Here is an 18,522-nt window from a genome sequence, read left to right as displayed (position 1 = left end):
ATGGCCATGCACGTATGGTGGCAACCCCTCCTGGCCATGCACGTACGGAGACAATCCTGGACTCTGATCTCTCCAACCTGGCGGCCCTGGAAGAGTTGGAGTCACATCAACCTGATTCTAGTGATGAACAAAGAGCTCTTGCAACTCTCACGGAGGGGATGACATCTCAAGAAGGTTTAGCATTCGCTCGGCTCAAAAGCTTCTGCTATAACATCATGAAGAAGCTCGCTCCTCCTCTGCTGAAAGAAGTCCAAGCTGCGGCGCTTCGGCCACAAACAGAGCCTTTCACTCCCAGGCGCACCACTCGCGTGATGAAGCGTTCGGCTCCTACTTGCACCACCAAGGCCACCCTGACGGAAAACGTGCTGCTTAGGGCGCTAGGCTTGGTTCCCGAGGATCTCACTGCTGATGATGTTGCGGTCCAGGAGCTCAAGGACTTGTTCGACTCCCCCCTTCGAGAGCAGCACGTGAAAGTGATCACGGCCTTGTTTGGCAAGGCAGTCCCGCTGCATGACACGGAGGCAAGCATGGCGAGAAGCGTTGAGGCTATATAAGCATCGCGCATGGAGTGTAGGAGTGGGTGGCTTACTTTGTCATGGATTTAAGCCGTGCACTCATCTGCTGGAATGTTCATGGCCTTAACAACCCGACCAAGAGGAAGGCGGTCAAGGAGTTCATTGACACAGTCAAGATTAGCTTAGTTTGCTTGCAAGAAACGAAATTGTATGTAATTGATAAGTACATTGTCATGCAATGCCTAGGGCCGTCTTTTGGCGGTTTTGCTTACGTGCCTTCGGAGGAAACTCGAGGGGGTATCCTACTGGCTTGGGACTCCACTGTGGTGAATGTGGTAGGGGGTGCAGAACGATATGAACTTCCTTACAGGTTGGGTGCAACCCAAAGGAAGCGCACTGTGGTGGATCTCGGTGGTCTACGGACCACAAGGTGATGAGCTCAAGACCAAGTTCCTTGAGGACTTGTCGGCAAGAAGAGCGACTTGCCCGGGAGCTTGGATGATTCTAGGTGATTTTAACATGATCCTTAGAGCTTCGAAAAAGAGCAATAACACTCTCAACAGAGGCATGATGAACAAATTTATACAGTTCGTGGATGAGCATGAGCTCAAGGAGTTATACATGCATGGGAGGCGATTCACGTGGTCCAATGAGAGGGAGAGGCCCACGCTTACCAAAATAGATCGTGTGCTGGTCTCCGTGGACTGGGAGCTGGATCACACGGATAACCTATTGCAGACCTTGTCTACTGGGATCTTTGATCACGCACCACTCCACTTAACTACCAATGCCCCCTTCTACCATAAGAAGAGATTCAGGTTTGAGATGTTTTGGCTTAAGTTGAAAGGCTTCGAGGATGTCGCGTGGGAGGCTTGGAGATGTGATGTGCGGATTACAGACCCTTTTCAGAGGTTTAATGCGATGTTGCATAACACCGCTGCTGCCCTTCAAGCTTGGGGCCAATGCAAGACCGGCAACATTAAGTTGCAGATGGCAGTGGCCAACTGGATCGTATTCAGGTTCGATAAGGCCATGGAGCACAGGCAACTCACGGAGCACGAACGCTGGCTCAGGAATTCTCTTAAACTAGCTCTGCTTGGGTTGGCTTCTTTGCAATGCACCATCGACAGGCAGCGGTCCAGATACATATGGCTTAAAGAAGGGGATGCCAATACCAAGTTCTTCCAGGCCTTCGCTAACGGGAGGAGGGCGAAGAACTTTATACCGTCGATCAAGCATGGAGATGAGGTGATCACGAATCTAGGTCGTATGGAGCAAGTTTTCTCTGAGACTTATCAGGACATCATCGGCACGGCGCATGCAAGGCAGTTCACCCTGGACCTAAATTATCTCGGCATGGAACCAGTTAACCTCGAAGACCTTGAGGCCATCTTTACTGAAGAGGAGGTCTGGGCAGTTATCAAAGAGCTTCACCCGGACAGAGCCCCCGGACCCGATGGGTTCATTGGTGCTTTCTACCAAAAAGCTTGGCCAATCATTAAGCATGACATCATGGCTGTAATGCTCAAGATCTATGTGGGAGACGGTCGTGGTTTCTCCAAGCTGAATTGTGCCCTTATTGTGCTGTTGCCGAAGAAACCAGATGCAGAAAGAGTGGGCGACTATCGTCCTATTAGCTTGCCGCATAGCATGGCCAAAATATTCGCGAAACTTCTTGCAACCAGAGTGCGCCCGAGCATGAAGGACTTGGTCACCATCAACCAGTCGACGTTCATCAAAGGAAGAAACCTACATGATAATTTCCTATTGGTTCGGCAAGTGGCCAGGAAGATTGCAGCGAGGAGAAGCAAAGGGGTCTTCCTAAAACTTGACACCTCGAGAGCGTTCGACTCTCTATCCTGGCCTTTTGTTTTGAGTTTATGAGAGCAAAAGGGTTTGGCAACAAATGGATTCTGTGGGTCTCAATCCTGCTTCAATCAGCAACTACCAAGATCTTGGTTAATGGTGTGCCGGGAAGAAGTATTGCGCATGCTTGTGGCCTTCGTCAAGGTGACCCCGTTTCGCGCACTTCTTTTCGTGATTGCTATGGGTGCTCTGACCACAATCTTCGGCAAGGTGCTGGAGCATAGAGTGCTATCCGCCTACAGAGGAATCTCAGCTTGGCAAAGGGTGTCTATTTATGCCGACGATGTTGCGCTATTCGTCCATCCCACTATCACCGATCTTAGCTTCATCAAGCACACGCTGGATATGTTCGGAGAAGCTTCCGGACTTAAGGTCAATTATTTGAAATCCACTGCCACCCTCATTCATGGAGACCAAGAGGACAAAGAGCGCGTTGTTGAGCTTCTGCAATGCAAACTTGCGGAGTTTCCATGTCGATATCTGGGCCTGCAGCTGGCTATCAAGCAACTTACGAAGCAAGATTGGCAGCCTCTGCTTGACACGGTGAGGAAATGCATGCCCACATGGCCTGGAGGGCTCGTTCAGAGAGCGGACAGGCTGGTGCTCGCAAAGTCTGTGATCTCTTCTCGGCCAATCCACCAACTCCTGGTGCTACAGCCCCCTGCTTGGGTTCTCGAAGATATAAACAGCTGGATGCGGTCTTTTTTCTAGGCTGGGAAAGACAGTCAATGGTGGGCAGTGTTTGGTCGCTTGGGATAGAATCCGTCGTCCGGTGAAGTACGGAGGCCTTGGCGTCAAGAATTTGAAAGCTCAGGCGTTGGCCTTGCGGCTAAGGTGGGAATGGGTGAGACGCAGCGAGCCTGAGCGGCCGTGGCAAGGGCTAGGAATGTTCATTGATCAAGAGGCAAGAGGCGTCTTCGACTGCCTGGTGCACATCGAGGTTGGTCGTGCTGTTCTGGAAGGATCGATGGATCCATGGCCACTCCGTGCAAGACATCGCGCCTCTCATTCTCGAGATGGCAGAGACACGCCGCATCAACACCAGGACAGTGCAGTGGGCACTGGATGAGGAGCAATGGTCGTTGGACGTCCCCTTCGTTTCCTCGCACATGGCGCTTCTTCAACTCATGCACTTGAGACACGCCATTGCCTCGGTGCATCGGGACGATCAGTTGCCTGACAACTTTCTATGGCCATGCGCGACTTCCTTGTCTTACTCTGCCAAGTCTACCTACAGCCGCCTTTGCGAGGGCCTGCCGGTTTGCCCCTATGCCGCTGCCATCTGGAAAAGTTTCGCCCCCCTCAAATGCAAGATCTTTGCTTGGCTTGCCTCACAACATCGCGTGTGGACAGCGGATTGACGCGCTCGACATGGATTGCAAGATCACACCTCGGCCTGCTACACTTGTCTGCAGGACGAAGACACGGTGGACCACATCTTGGTGCAATGTGGTTATGTGCGCAGCACTTGGATGGGCTGTTTCGACAAGCTGCATATTCAGATCTCCTGCCCCACGAGCATAGACTCCTTCCTGGAATGGTGAATGCTACAACGATCGGGCTTCGCGAAGGAAGACAAATGTGGTTTTGACACCCTGGTTATCTAAACGGCTTGGTCGCTCTGGAAGCAAAGGAATGCCAGGGTGTTCAACAAAGCTGAGCAACAGGTAGACTCACAGGAGCTCGTGAAGAAGATCCTTGATGAACTTAGAGATTGGAAGTTGGCGGCCCGGGGAGGAGGTAGCTTACAACGCTTTGTGAGAGATTAGTCTTGGATACTTTGTAGGAGTGGTGGTGGGTGTTCGTCTTCGAGTGTCCCACACTTGTTAGACCTCTTGTAAATTGTCTTGCTCTCTTCTATAAAATTAAGGCACGTGCTTTGTGTGCTCTGAAAAAAGAAAGAAATGTATCCGACACAGCTACGAGCGAGCGGGCGAGCGAACCAGTGCCGAGAACGGGCCGGCCCAGTACTGTAAAGCAGACAAAAAGGCTACTCTTGCTGTGAGCGAGATATAGCTCTCGTGGTAGTTTTCAGCTGGACATCCCGCTCGTTCTACTCATCTTTCTTCTCAAAAAAATCTTCTCAAAAACAGATCCCGCTCCTCCCCCCACCCCCACCGCACTGTCTCCGCCCCTACGCTCCTCCTCCCCGCGCCACAACCCTAAGATCCGCCATTTCAAAAACGAAAACCCCTAAGATCCGCCCGTGCGCTCCTCCTCCCCTCGCCCCAACCCCAAGATCCACCGCCGCTGCGCTCCTCCTCCCCGCGCCCGCCACCGCCATGGCCACGCGCGACCGCGCCGCCCGCTCGGCGACGGCCCGCCTCAAGGAGAACGACACCCAGTCCCAGTCGCAGTATGGCAAGCGCCAGCGCACGGCCGCGGGCCCGGCGCCGCGCCCGCCGCTCTCAACGGCCCCCCAGAACGCCGCCGCGCCTCCCCCCGCGGAGGCCCCCATCGAGTTCGCCGGGAGGGAGGACGTCGACGCCCTCCTCAACGAGAAGATTAAGGGCAAGAACAAGATGGATTACAAGGTATGGATTTTTTCGCAACAGACAGCAGAAATACCAGGTGGATTCTCCCGCTTTTGTGGAATTGCCTTGCCTCCTGTTTAGTGTTGCCATCTAGCCATCTCCTCTCGGTCTAAATCTCAAAAGAAAAAGAAAAATCTCCTCTCGGTCTGACCCTTTTGGGTGGGTAGGCCGAGACAAAAAAATTCTGGATTTTAGCTTGCAAGAACAATTTAGAACAATTCTGGACTCTCTAATCTGCGCTCAGTTTGTAGTTTGTCCCGCCCCTAACATGTCATGCCTCTACTGTGATGAATACATAAGTGAAATTCCATGATTTTGGTGAACTATATGTGGTTCTGGTCCTGCCTCTAACATGTCTTTCTGATGAGCTACTATTTCCTGCTATTCTGAACTGATGATTATGGTCCTTGGCAGTGTTCTAAACAGCATCAATTGTTTGATTGCTTCCACAGGGAAAGAGTGAGCAGATGATTGAGTACATCAAGAAGCTGCGTGCTTGTATCAAATGGTTGCTCGAGAGGGAGGACGCAAACCTCGCTGAAATCGGAAAACTCAATGGGCTAATCGATGCTGCAGACAAACATCATGCTGAAATTGGTAACACTTCTTCATCTGACAGTGTGCAAACTTTTGCAACTGTTGACTGTACTGACTGAATTGGTTTGTTGCCATCCAGTGTCTCAGTTGGAGTGCAAAATCCAAGAATCCGTGGCAATGAAAGAGGAGCTTCAGAAACAATATGCCTCTTTAGGAGAGAGCCTAAAGAAAGTGGAAGCTGAACAAATGGTGTTGTACCTTGTGCATTTCGCTATTTTACCTTTTATGGACCAAGGAGCAATCTGTAATCACAAATTTGTAAAGTGCAGGAGTGCCTTCGATCTTATGGAGACGAAAAGGAGGCTAGGATTGCTGCAGAATCTTCAAGGAACGAGCTTTCAGAAGAACTCAACAGAGTTAAGTTGGAGCAGAAGCGTCTTAATGATCAGGTATTATTGTTGTTCAATATCTTCTCTAATAAATTGTTTATTTACCATTGTTCATGTTTTAACAATATTTCTTTTACATTTAGATCAAGATGCTTCAAGATACAAATAAGAGGCTTCAGGAATACAACACTAGCTTGCAGCAATATAATTGCAACCTCCAAGCTGACGCAACAAAGAATGCTGAAACAATAGACAAGCTGCAAAAAGAGAAGAATACTATGGTTGAAACAATGAATGGTTTGAAAGATCATTCTAACTCAGTAAAGTTGCAGCTTGAAATGGCAAAGGTAATATTTCAGTTTTCATCTTTTAACTGCATTCTTTACGCCTTAAACTTTCTTATTACATTTATAAGTTACATACTCATAGCTAAGCCTTTTACTCTGCAGTCTTCACAGAGTGAAGCGTTGAAACAAAAAAATAACTTATTGAGTGAGGTTGAAGCTCTCAGAGGTGAATTACACCAAGTAAGGGATGACCGTGATCATAAATCAGCTGAAATAAATTCGTTGTTGAGTGACTTGGGTGTGTACAAGGAACTGACAGGAAAGTCTTCGTCAGAATTAGAGAATGTCATGATACGATGTGATGCACTTGAGGTATGATTACACACACTCAATTATAATGCTAACCATTTCAATTAGGATGGCTTATATTTTTTTTCAATCATGCAGGAAACTTGTTCAAACCAAACCGAGAAAATTAAAACACTGCAAATTCAACTTGCATCGGCTAATGAAAAGTTGAAGGTGCGTATTTTTATAGAAGATGTTTGTTTCAGCTTGTAGAATCTATAGTTTCTGACTTGCCATTATGATTAGCCTCAAAATAAGCATTTATAGCTACAAGCTGCAAACTGTGGTTCATTTGTATCACTATTATGTCCTTCATTATAATATTTGTAACAGTTTTGCATGCCTATTATTATTTAGATTGAATTACCATACTTTCAATATATGAAATGCATGTCTGTGTAATGGTTGTAATTGTTTACTATCCAGAGATCCAATTTGACAACTATGGAGACAATGAGTGAGTATGAAAGCCAAAAGAGAATGCTGGAGGACCTACAATTACGTCTTACAGAAGCTGAGCAAAAAATTGTGGATGGGGAGAAGTTGCGGAAAAAACTACATAACACAATACTCGTAATGATTTATTCTCCTAAAGACTCGTACTAATCCCATACAGTATGTTTGTTTATAAGATCAATGTGTTGCAGGAGCTTAAAGGAAATATTCGTGTTTTCTGCCGAGTCCGACCTTTATTGTCAAATGAATCTGGAGCTGTTTCTTATCCAAATAATGGAGAAAATATAGGTCGTGGTGTCGAGTTGATGCATAACAGTATGTTACATTTACTTTTACTGCTTAGTATATGTTTGTGTATGATACTTGCTAACTTCTGTAAACTAACCTTTTTCATTTTTTGTTCAGCACAATCGTATTCATTTGCGTTTGACAAAGTGTTTGATCATTCGGCATCCCAGGAAGATGTGTTTACTGAAATTTCTCAGTTGGTTCAAAGTGCACTTGATGGCTATAAGGTACTTTTAGTGGTGGTATAACTAATATTGTATTTTCAGAACTGAATATAATAAATTCAGTTAGGCAGAAAATTAAGAAAAATTAACTGTTCTAAAAGTACATTGTTAATCACTGTGCACTTCATCTAATTGTTTTAGCCAAGTACTTGTCTGTTTTTATTTCTTGTATTGAATAATTGAAAAAATAGTTTTTGTTTTAAAATTAGGAACTTATTATGGAACTAACTGATCTCAAATCATGTAGGTATGCATATTTGCTTATGGGCAAACTGGTTCCGGCAAGACACACACTATGATGGGAAATCCTGAGTTCAATGATCAGAAAGGGTTAATACCTAGATCGCTTGAACAAATTTTTCAAACTAGTCAATGTCTTATGTCACAAGGTTGGAAATATAAGATGCAGGTGTGTTCCAATTGATTTGTTTACTTACTTGAACTAAAGACTTTTCATGTATTCTCTATCTATAATCCTAATTTAGCTTTTTTTTGTAGGCTTCAATGTTAGAAATATACAATGAGACCATACGTGACTTGTTAGCGACAAGTCGCACATCTATCCAAGATGGTGCTGCTTCAAAATATAATATCAAACATGATGCGAATGGTAATACCCAGGTGTCTGACCTCACAATCGTTGATGTACGGAGTATCAATGAAGTTTCTTCTCTGCTCAAACGGGCTGCACAAAGCAGGTTGACTTGAAGTTCTTTTGCAATTCAGTGAAACTGCCATTAATCCTTATTTTTTGTTTAACAATGATAAGTTACGATAGCACAAGCAAATTTGTATTGTGGATGCAAGTTCTAAGTAAGTTAAAAGCAGTATTTCCTTGATTTGAACTAAAACTTTTCCAAACATACATTTTGTACTCTTGTAATCAATGCTTAGTACCATGTTTTTTGTCATGCTATGTATGTTTTTTTACTCAGCTAACTCTCCAAAGAGTGTTCAATTTGGTTGCAATGTCTCTATTTTTTGGGTACTTGCATGTATATGTGCTGAATCAACTAGTATTTGTTTTTTCGTTCTTGTTTGCAGATCAGTAGGAAAAACACAAATGAATGAAGAGTCATCTAGAAGTCACTGTGTTTTCACACTTAGGATTTTTGGTGTAAATGAGGTATGTAATCTTTTACTGACAAGTTCAATTCATGCATAACCTTTTCTCAATGTTTGCGTTATTATATTCTGTGCAGGGAACAGATCAACAAGTGCAAGGTGTTCTCAATTTAATTGATCTTGCAGGCAGTGAACGGCTTAACAAAAGTGGTGCCACTGGGGATAGACTCAAGGAAACCCAGGTAGTTTGCTATCCCTTTGTTTTGTGAGGTGTACATTTGTAACATCAATAGCACATGTATGGTATTAACTTCAACTCTTTAGGCTATTAACAAGAGCTTGTCATGCTTGAGTGATGTTATCTTCTCCATTGCTAAGAAAGAGGAACACATTCCATTCAGGAACTCCAAACTGACGTATCTACTCCAGGTAACTTCATAGTACCAAAACTAGGGTGTACAGTCTCACTATAATTTAGTGCCATTTTACAGCCTACAACTGTTTTCCTTGTATACACAGCCATGCTTGGGTGGAGACTCAAAGACGCTAATGTTTGTGAACCTGTCCCCGGAAGTGTCTTCTACAAGCGAGTCTATTTGCTCGCTTCGTTTTGCTGCTCGGGTGAACTCTTGTGAGATCGGCGTCCCTCGTCGTCAGACTCAAATGCGCAGCTTGTCACAAGGATGAGTATATGCAGTCAATTCACTGTCAAGTCCCACCCCACCCATGGGCCATCAGTAATGTAGGTGTGTTGTTTGTTTGTTGATAATTGAGGGATGCAATCCATCATTTGCACCGCATTTAGAGGTTGTATATTCTCATTTGCTTTGCTGTTTGTTCTTGATGATTATATTAACAGTCAGGTGTGGCGTGCTGACCTATCCATTTCAGTTATCTAATCTGTATCGGCTTTGATACTCTACTCTAGCGTAGAGTGATGGTACTAGTAGTAGTTGAGCTCTGTAGGTGTATTGGCATTCAGCCTTTTATTTTATTCTAAAAGCGAGCATTCAGCTTTGTTTGCTGTTGTTATGGCTTGGCTTGTATTAACTCTGACAATTGTTCATTCAAGACTAGAATCGTGGCATTTCTCAGTATCACCAAATGCACATTACATCACGCACTGAGGCTATCCTGGATAGAGTTTGAGGCAGAATTTTCAGTTCATGACAGAACTGTTTCTCCTGGATACTGGCTAGGCCATTCTTGTCATGACTTCCTGCAGTATGAGCTTTGAGTCAGCATAGCAGGATCCTATGTCAGCGTCATCCTTGGTGGTGACGGCCGCCTGCAACTTCTCGAAGCTGTGGAAGAGGCGGTTGGCTAGGTCGAGAAGCGGCGGCTTGGCGTCGGGATCTGTCGCGGTGATGAGCTTGTCGAAGTCGTAGTATATGAAGGTGGCCTTGAGGCGGAGGTACTTGTTGACATAGTTGGAGGCCTCCTTGCCGAGCAGGTCCTCCAGCGCCAGCAGGTCGAAGGCGGAGCTGCGCACCCGGTAGGCGTGCGCCGCGAAGCTTGGCCCGATGTCCGCCATGTAGATGCCGTTCTTCACAAAGGATCGCGTCCCTGTCTCGCCATTGTTGATCTCCTCTGCACCACATTCATCAGCGCCGGTTTCAGTTCAGCAGTTGAAGCCTCTCTAGGAATGAAATGCATCATGGGGATGAGGTGATATAGTATGTATGGGTAGAGTGGCGGTAGTACTGTTGCGGATCTTGGGCACTGGCAGGGGGAACTCGGTGAGCCACCAGCCGTTGTTGGCCGGCTCCGGGTCCTCGTCGGCGTCAGCGGTGGCGCGGGCGGGCGCTGTGTGGAGCTGAGCGGCGGTGGCAAGGCCGAGACCTAGACTGAGGCAAGCTGATCGCCGGCCCGACGGCTCGGAGGCGTGGCATGTCACCACTCTTGGCCTCGGCCTCGGTGACGCGCCGCCGCTACGGGCGGTGGCCTGGAAGCTTGAGAGGTAGGTGCTTGCCATGTGCGCTGTGGGACTGGATAGCGCGGGCGGCAGATGGAAGATGACTGGTGTGAGAAAGAGCTATGAAATTATTATCTTTTCCTTTTGGTGAAACTGATGAAATTGCTTTGCATTATATTTTGTGTTTTTGGTTGATTTGTGTTGGACGCGCTGCAGGGGACCATGCCAAATTGTGCCGATGTGCTTACTCCACACTCGGCCATTCTTTCCTTTCTTCTCTTATGAAGGAAATACAACATTTTTTCTTGTTTTTTTTCTTAAAAAGAAGCACACCCATTTTCTCCATGGGTTCGTTTTTTTATTAAAAAAAATCCATGTACTCTGAAAAAGGAAAAAGGCAGTAGTTGAGTACTTCATGGCAGTAGGACAAAGTGGAATACGTAGCGAGAGAATGGCATTGCCTTGCCGTGAACCCAAGTTTTCACCTCATTTACTGCCGTGCTTGTTCCAAAGGAGACGGATGGATCGACGACTGATCATATGGTTCCTTGAGAGGAGCACCCACCCTGCACTACAGCCTGCAGGTGTCAACGATAGCCAAGGCACCACCTGCGACCGATCTGCCTGGGCAGCTCCACTGTTTCACTCTGGATAAAATCTGGACCGTTCTCTTGTTCGATCGGGCGGTGCCCCTTGTCTGAGCTGACCGAGCTCTCCAATACATAGAGCAGAGGACCTCAGCTGCTGCTGTTTACTACTGCCAGCACACATTCCACTACAGACTACAGTGCCAGCCACCCGGAGAGGGAGAGAGCCGGGAGAGGGGGAGAAGCAGCCATGCGGTGGTGCTACGTGGGGAAGGCGACCAAGATCTTCTTCGCCGTCGTGGCCGCGCTCGCTGTCGTCGGTCTCATCGTTGCCGTCGGCGCCGTCATCCACCGCGCCAAGTCCCATCGCAACTCGGGCGCCGCCTGCGCCACCGCCGCCGGCGGGTGTCAGCCAGTCCCGCCCGGGACCGTCAGCCAACAGCCATCCATGCCTTCCACCGCGGTCACCGCTCCGCCGCCGCCGCCAAATCCCACCTTTCCTGCCCCGGGAACCGCCTTACCGCCGCCGCAGTCGCTGGTGCCCCCTCTGCAGCCCCCACCAGCACCAATTGCGTCGCCCTCGCCGGCCACATTTGCGTCCCCGCCGCCTCCGGACGTGCTGGTGCCGCCGCCACCAGCAATCGCACCACCGGCGCCGGAATTTGCGTCACAGCCGCCTCCGGCTGCGCTGGTGCCGCCGCCACCAGCGATTGCGCCACCGGCGCCGGAATTTGCGTCACAGCCGCCTCCGGCTGCGTTGGTGCCGCCGCCGGCATCCGCGTCACAGCCCCCTCCGGTCGCGCTGGTGCCGCCACCGCCGGCCCCGGATGCGCCGAGTCCGACGGCGTCCTGACTCATGTCGCCGGTTCTTGACTATTGATGACTCGATCTCAGAGCAGATTCAGGTTGTAGGGCACCGATTCAGGTTCAGGACATGGAATTAGTCTGCTGTCTTTCCTTTTCAATTGCCGGATTAAATCCTTCATCACCCCCCATCCCACATCGAGATTTCACCGATTCAAGTCGCATCTTGTTATATTTGTAATTCTGATTCTTGTTTACTCTATGATGACAGTCTCGTGCTCCTCAATGCAAATCACTTAAAGCAAAATCTTAGAATATCATTTCTTGATGGAACCGGTGCTCTTATGGGTGCCAATTGAATTGACCACCTTGAGTTGGTCATCGAGACAAGGACTGGTCTATGACTCACGTTGACCATCTCTGATGTTGCGCGTCACTGTTAGAAATCATTGCAAAACAAGAGAACGGTCAGATATTGCTACGGGAGAAAATTAGCGCATTCAACAAACATCTGTCATCATTCATTGCTCTACTGTCTTGCTGTACAACAAAAGAAAAGAATAAATATTACTACCTCTGTCTCAAATTACTTGTCTTGGATTTGTTTAGATACGGATGTATCGTGTTTAGATATATTCGTATCGATAAATCTAAGACAAGCAACTTAAAGACTATGGTATTGCCCATTTGCACTGCAGTTGTTTTGCAAATTGCAATGTGCACATAACTTCATTAGACCCTTCATTGGACCCTGCCAGGTTCTTTTTATCCAGAGGCCTGCATCTGACTCCCTTCACCTTGCGCTAAGAACAAATAAGCAGCCAGCGCACACATGTTAGGATGGAATCATTTCTCCTCGGCCCTTGTAAGGACAAGAAAAGTACAACATCAGATACATTGTCTCTTTTCTAATGGTTTGTTTGTTCGTTCAGGTGGTTCTTCTGCATAGCTGCACTCGCACGCTCTCATGTTTGACATGTACAATACGGGTTCCCACCGAGCAAACACCACCATCCCCTTTCTCCATATCCAGAACAAGTTCATTCACAGGCTTGCGCTTCACAAATGAAAAAAAAACTTGTTTAGCTATATCTTGAAACTGTGAACAAGAGACCACATATCTCCTAGCTATATCATTTTTTAATCGTGATGCGCTAGCTGTATGAAGCTGCTTAAACACTTCACATCTAAACTACAAAATGGCCGTGTTGTATTTCATAAACCACGACACACACATTTTTCTAAGGGAACCACATCATACACTTCTTTCCGTAGGGGCAGCATGCACTTTCTTTTTACATCTCAAAGCCCATTTTTTTCATTCGCCATCATTGTTACATCATTGACAAGCAAGGGGGAAATGGCCTCAAGGGCATCCTCGGTTCATCTGTCCTAGCTAGTTCATGAGCCCATGGCAAAAGAAGACGCGAACGACAAAATTATCTCTATGGGATAGTGCTCAAACGTGATGCACTTTTCTTTAACGTTGGGGCAGCATGTATTTATCTCAGCAGTATCCATCCAAAACTCTCTCTCATCCAGGATTTGAAGTTACCTGGGGTGGACTTTTAAAGGTAACATAAAATCGAAGCCACGGTACAGACAATCTACAAATTTAGTTGGTCAACCAGTATGCATTCAGGCAAGACGACCGACACAATGAAATATATAATGCAAAAAGTTACATAAAGAATCATCTACCAACTAAATTTGTAGATTGTCTGTATCGTGGTCCTAAGTCGAGCCGCCCCTCCACCTTGGTCATTGTCATCATCCAATCCAATAGATTGGTGGGAGCTTGTCCCATCATTGTTCTTCTTCTTCTTCTTCTTGATGGGGTTCTTGAGATCTTCAAAGATGGTTTCCCACTTGGGTTTTCGGTTCAACTCCAACAAACAATGCGGCAAAGTGAATGGCTTCTACTCACATTGATGATACAATGCGGTGGCCAACCTCATCTAGCAAGCAAGCATCACATGTCAACATAATGCAAGAAATGAAGCAAGCAAGGAAAACAAGCAAACAAAACTTACATGGTTTTGGCTCTAATGCCATCTGGTGCCTATTCACCACTTGTTCACATACTCTTCGATGGTGGCCCATCTATTTGGTAGAGAGCTCTCATATTGCAGTCAGTATGGATTGATGCGGCTCCATGTAGTACCATGCATGATTTTTTTGCCCAATACTTCGAGCCCTTTTGCTCAGTTCTATATATACGATACATGCTTGTGGTCAACCAACCTTGACACAACAACATATTTTCATGGGACGAGTATGCATTTCATGCTGTCTCTGCCTTCTTTTTTGAGTACCCGATGATTACCTCATATCAAACAAGGGTGAATTTTGATCACCCAATCTCAAATTTGGAGGATCTTGGCTGTCATTTTATCTTACTGATACGTCTCCAACGTATCTATAATTTTTGATTGTTCCATGCTATTATATTATCTGTTTTGGCTATTTAATGGGATTTATTATACACTTTTATATTATTTTTGGGACTAACCTATTAACCCAAGGCTCAGTGCAAATTGCTGTTTTTTGCCTATTTCAGTGTTTAGCAGAAAAGGAATATCAAACGGAATCCAAACAGAATGAAACCTTCGGGAGAGTGATTTTTGAAACAAACGTGATCCAGAGGACTTGGAGTGGACGTCAAGAAAAAAGCGAGGAGGCCACGAGGCAGGGAGGCGCGCCTGCCCCCCTGGGCGCGCCCCCACCCTCGTGGGCCCCTCGCAGCTCCACCGACCTACTTCTTCCTCCTATATATACCCATATACCCCGAAAACATCCGGGAGCACCACGAAACCCTATTTCCACCACTGCAACCTTCTGTACCCGTGATATCCCATCTTGGAGCCTTTTCCGGCGCTCCGCCGGAGGGGGAATCGATCACGGAGGGCTTCTACATCAACACCATAGCCTCTTCAATGATGTGTGAGTAGTTTACCTCAGACCTTCGGGTCCATAGTTATTAGCTAGATGGCTTCTTCTCTCTCTTTGGATCTCAATACAAAGTTCTCCTCGATCTTCTTGGAGATCTATTCGATGTAATTCTTTTTGTGGTGTGTTTGTCGAGATCCGATGAATTGTGGGTTTATGATCAAGATTATCTATGAACAATATTTGAATCTCCTCTGAATTCTTTTATGTATGATTTGTTATCTTTGCAAGTCTCTTCAAATTATCAGTTTGGTTTGGCCTACTAGATTGATCTTTCTTGCAATGGGAGAAGTGCTTAGCTTTGGGTTCAATCTTGCGGTGTCCTTTCCCAGTGACAGGAGGGGCAGCAAGGCACGTATTGTATTGTTGCCATCGAGGATAAAAAGATGGGGTTTATATCATATTGTTTGAGTTTATCCCTCTACATCATGTCATCTTGCCTAATGCATTACTCTGTTATTATGAACTTAATACTCTAGATGCATGCTGGATAACGGTCGACGTGTGGAGTAATAGTAGTAGATGCAGAATCGTTTCGGTCTACTTGTCGCGGACGTGATGCCTATATACATGATCATGCCTAGATATTCTCATAATTATGCACTTTTCTATCAATTGCTCGACAGTAATTTGTTCACCCACCGTAATACTTATGCTATCTTGAGAGAAGCCACTAGTGAAACCTTTGGCCCCCAGGTCTATTTTCCATCATATTAATCTCCCGTCAACTAGCTATTTCTGTCGTCGTTTCTTTTGCAAATCTTTACTTTTAATCTTTATCCTAAAAATACCAAAAATATTATCTTATCATCTCTATCAGATCTCACTTTTGCAAGTGGCCGTGAAGGGATTGACAACCCCTTTATCGCGTTGGTTGCAAGGTTCTTATTTGTTTATGTAGGTACGAGGGACTTGCGTGTGGCCTCCTACTGGATTGATACCTTGGTTCTCAAAAACTGAGGGAAATACTTACGCTACTTTGCTGCATCACCCTTTCCTCTTCAAGGGAAAACCAACGCATGCTCAAGAGGTAGCAAGAAGGATTTCTAGCGCCGTTGCCGGGGAGTCTACGCACAAGTCAAGACATACCAAGTACGCATCACAAACTCTTATCCCTCGCATTACATTATTTGCTATTTGCCTCTCGTTTTCCTCTCCCCCACTTCACCTTTGCCGTTTTATTCGCCCTCTATTTTTGTTCGCCTCTTTTTCGCTTGCTTCATGTGTGTTAGTTCTTTGTGCTGCCGTCATGTCTGAAACTGGGGAGGTTATCATTGATAAGGATAATAATATGGAAAACTTTGATGCTTTTGATGATCCTCTTGAAGATCCTACTATTTTACACACTAAAAAGTTTCAGATTGGTAGCGGTAATATTATTGGGAAATGAGTTATTCAAGATTTCTTTACTTGTGTCGGTGCCCTGCCCTCTATGGGTGGGTCTATTCTTCATGGAACTAGTAGTCTTGCGGATGCTATATCCTTGCTCATAGTTGAACTTGAAAGACAATTTATCCATATGCATCCTTGCATACAAAGGATTTTTCTAGAGTTTTCCAATATCGAGCATTTTTTTGTTAAGCGAGCGGCTACTGTCTTTTTGGCACATGAGTTCAGATTTATAATGAAAGAGGCCAATGAAATTTTTGCGCGTTATAGGGTGGACGCTGGTCGTCCTCCCATCGAAGCTATCCTTTTTAATCGAGAAGACTTAATGCGTTTAAGATCTTTAGATCATGTTGCTTACAATGAAAACCTTAGAAAGAAGGTTCCTACCGATGTTCTAATTGATAGAATTTCTGAACTCAATGATGACTTTGCTATTCAGAACAACGGGTTAGGTTTTTCTCTTGAATAAAGGCTCATGACTTATTGCCAAAAGAATGCTTATAATGATGAATTGGTTGTGCAATATAAGGGGCCAAAGGTGGAACCCATACCTCCCAAGCTTGATCTTGGGGACTTTTATTCCATTAAATTTAGCCCTTTTGATTACTTTTGCTTGCCACAAAGAAAACTTGCTGCTGAACGTAGGGAATATGAGATGAGTTTTCGTGATTTACCTTACCATTATTATGGTAATACCTAGATCTATCCTTGCCATTATGCCTAGCTAGGGGCATTAAACGATAGCGCTTGTTGGGAGGCAACCCAATTTTATTTTTGTTTCTTGCTTTTTGGTTCTGTTTAGTAATAAATCTTTGATCTAGCCTCTGGTTAGATGTGTTTTCATGTTTTAATTAGTGTTTGTGCCAAGTAGAACCTTTGGGAAGACTTGGGTAAAGTCTTTCTGATCTTGCTGTAAAAAACAGAAACTTTAGCGCTCACGAGATTAGCTACAATTTTTTCTTTGCGGGGGCTACAACTTTTTATTAGAGAGTGCTATTTAGTTGATTCTTTTTGCAGATGATTAATAGATAAATTCCTCACGTCCATCAATTTATTTTAGAATTTTTGGAGTTTCAGAAGTATACGTTTGATACAGATTACTACAGACTGTTCTATTTTTGACAGATTCTGTTTTTCGTGTGTTGTTTGCTTATTTTGATGAATCTATGGCTAGTATCGGAGGTTATGAACCATAGAGAAGTTGGAATACAGTAGGTTTAACACCAATATAAATGAATAATGAGTTCATTACAGTACCTTGAAGTGGTGGTTTGTTTTGTTTCGCTAACGGAGCTCATGAGATTTTCTGTTAAGTTTTGTGTTGTGAAGTTTTCAAGTTTTGGGTAAAGATTTGATGGATTATGGAACAAGGAGTGGCAAGAGCCTAAGCTTGGGGATGCCCAAGGCACCCCAAGGTAAAATCCAAGCACAACCAAAATCCTAAGCTTGGGGAGGCCCCGGAAGGCATCCCCTCTTTTGTCTTCGTCCATCGATAACTTTACTTGATGCTATATTTTTATTCACCACATGATATGTGTTTTGCTTGGAGCGTCTTGTATGATTTGAGTCTTTGCTTTTTAGTTCACCCCAATCATCCTTTCTGTACACACCTTTTGGGAGACACACACATTAATCGGAATTTATTAGAATACTCTATGTGCTTCACTTATATCTTTTGAGCTAAATAATTTTGCTCTAGTGCTTCACTTATATCTTTTAGAGCACGGTGGTGGTTTTATTTTATAGAAATTATTGATCTCTCATGCTTCACTTATATTATTTTGAGAGTCTTTCAGAACAGCATGGTAATTTGCTTTGGCTATAAAATTAGTCCTAATATGATAGGCATCCAAGATAGATATAATAAAAACTTTCATATAAGTGCGTTGAATACTAAGAGAAGTTTGATACTTGATTGTTTTGAGATATGGAGATAGTGATATTAAAGTTGTGCTAGTTGAGTAGTTGTGAATTTGAGAAATACTTGTGTTGAAGTTTGCAAGTCCCGTAGCATGCACGTATGGTAAACGTTGTGTAACAAATTTGAAACATGAGGTGTTCTTTGATACCAATCTATCCCCCTAGGAGCATGCACGTAGTGCTTGGTTTTTGATGACTTGTAGATTTTTGCAATAAGTATGTGAGTTCTTTATGACTAATGTTGAGTCCATGGATTATACGCACTCTCACCCTTCCATCATTGCTAGCCTCTTCGGTACCGTGCATTGCCCTTTCTCACCTTGAGAGTTGGTGCAAACTTCGCCGGTGCATCCAAACCCCGTGATACGATACGCTCTATCACACATAAAACTCCTTATATCTTTCTCAAAACAGTCACCATACCTACCTATTATGGCATTTCCATAGCC

General features: G+C 45.1%; 3 protein-coding genes across 3 annotated transcripts; 2 read left to right on the top strand and 1 right to left on the bottom strand.

Moving 5' to 3' along the window:
• Window positions 1-4,516: 4,516 nt before the first annotated feature.
• On the top strand, window positions 4,517-9,606 carry LOC109762098 (kinesin-like protein KIN-14N). The gene is made up of 16 exons (XM_020320915.4): window positions 4,517-4,915; window positions 5,368-5,512; window positions 5,592-5,701; window positions 5,782-5,901; window positions 5,985-6,188; window positions 6,291-6,500; window positions 6,576-6,650; window positions 6,903-7,049; window positions 7,124-7,247; window positions 7,338-7,447; window positions 7,692-7,853; window positions 7,943-8,142; window positions 8,489-8,570; window positions 8,647-8,751; window positions 8,834-8,938; window positions 9,029-9,606. The coding sequence occupies exons 1-16, from the start codon at window positions 4,664-4,666 to the stop codon at window positions 9,194-9,196; spliced, it is 2,319 nt and encodes a 772-aa protein (XP_020176504.1). The 5' UTR covers window positions 4,517-4,663; the 3' UTR covers window positions 9,197-9,606.
• On the bottom strand, window positions 9,581-10,553 carry LOC109762099 (photosynthetic NDH subunit of lumenal location 3, chloroplastic-like). The gene is made up of 2 exons (XM_020320917.4): window positions 10,214-10,553; window positions 9,581-10,099 (listed from the first exon to the last, which is right to left on the bottom strand). Exons 1-2 carry the CDS (start codon window positions 10,482-10,484, stop codon window positions 9,705-9,707), a joined length of 666 nt encoding a protein of 221 aa, XP_020176506.1. The 5' UTR covers window positions 10,485-10,553; the 3' UTR covers window positions 9,581-9,704.
• A 535-nt stretch (window positions 10,554-11,088) lies between these two features.
• On the top strand, window positions 11,089-12,122 carry LOC109762097 (uncharacterized). Its single transcript, XM_073508713.1, has one exon. The coding sequence runs from the start codon at window positions 11,262-11,264 to the stop codon at window positions 11,862-11,864; it is 603 nt and encodes a 200-aa protein (XP_073364814.1). The 5' UTR covers window positions 11,089-11,261; the 3' UTR covers window positions 11,865-12,122.
• Window positions 12,123-18,522: the final 6,400 nt, after the last annotated feature.

Source organism: Aegilops tauschii, chromosome 2, assembly GCF_002575655.3.
Source record: "Aegilops tauschii subsp. strangulata cultivar AL8/78 chromosome 2, Aet v6.0, whole genome shotgun sequence".
Classification (NCBI taxonomy): Eukaryota; Viridiplantae; Streptophyta; class Magnoliopsida; order Poales; family Poaceae; genus Aegilops; species Aegilops tauschii.
This window is presented reverse-complemented; position numbering and strand designations above follow the sequence as displayed.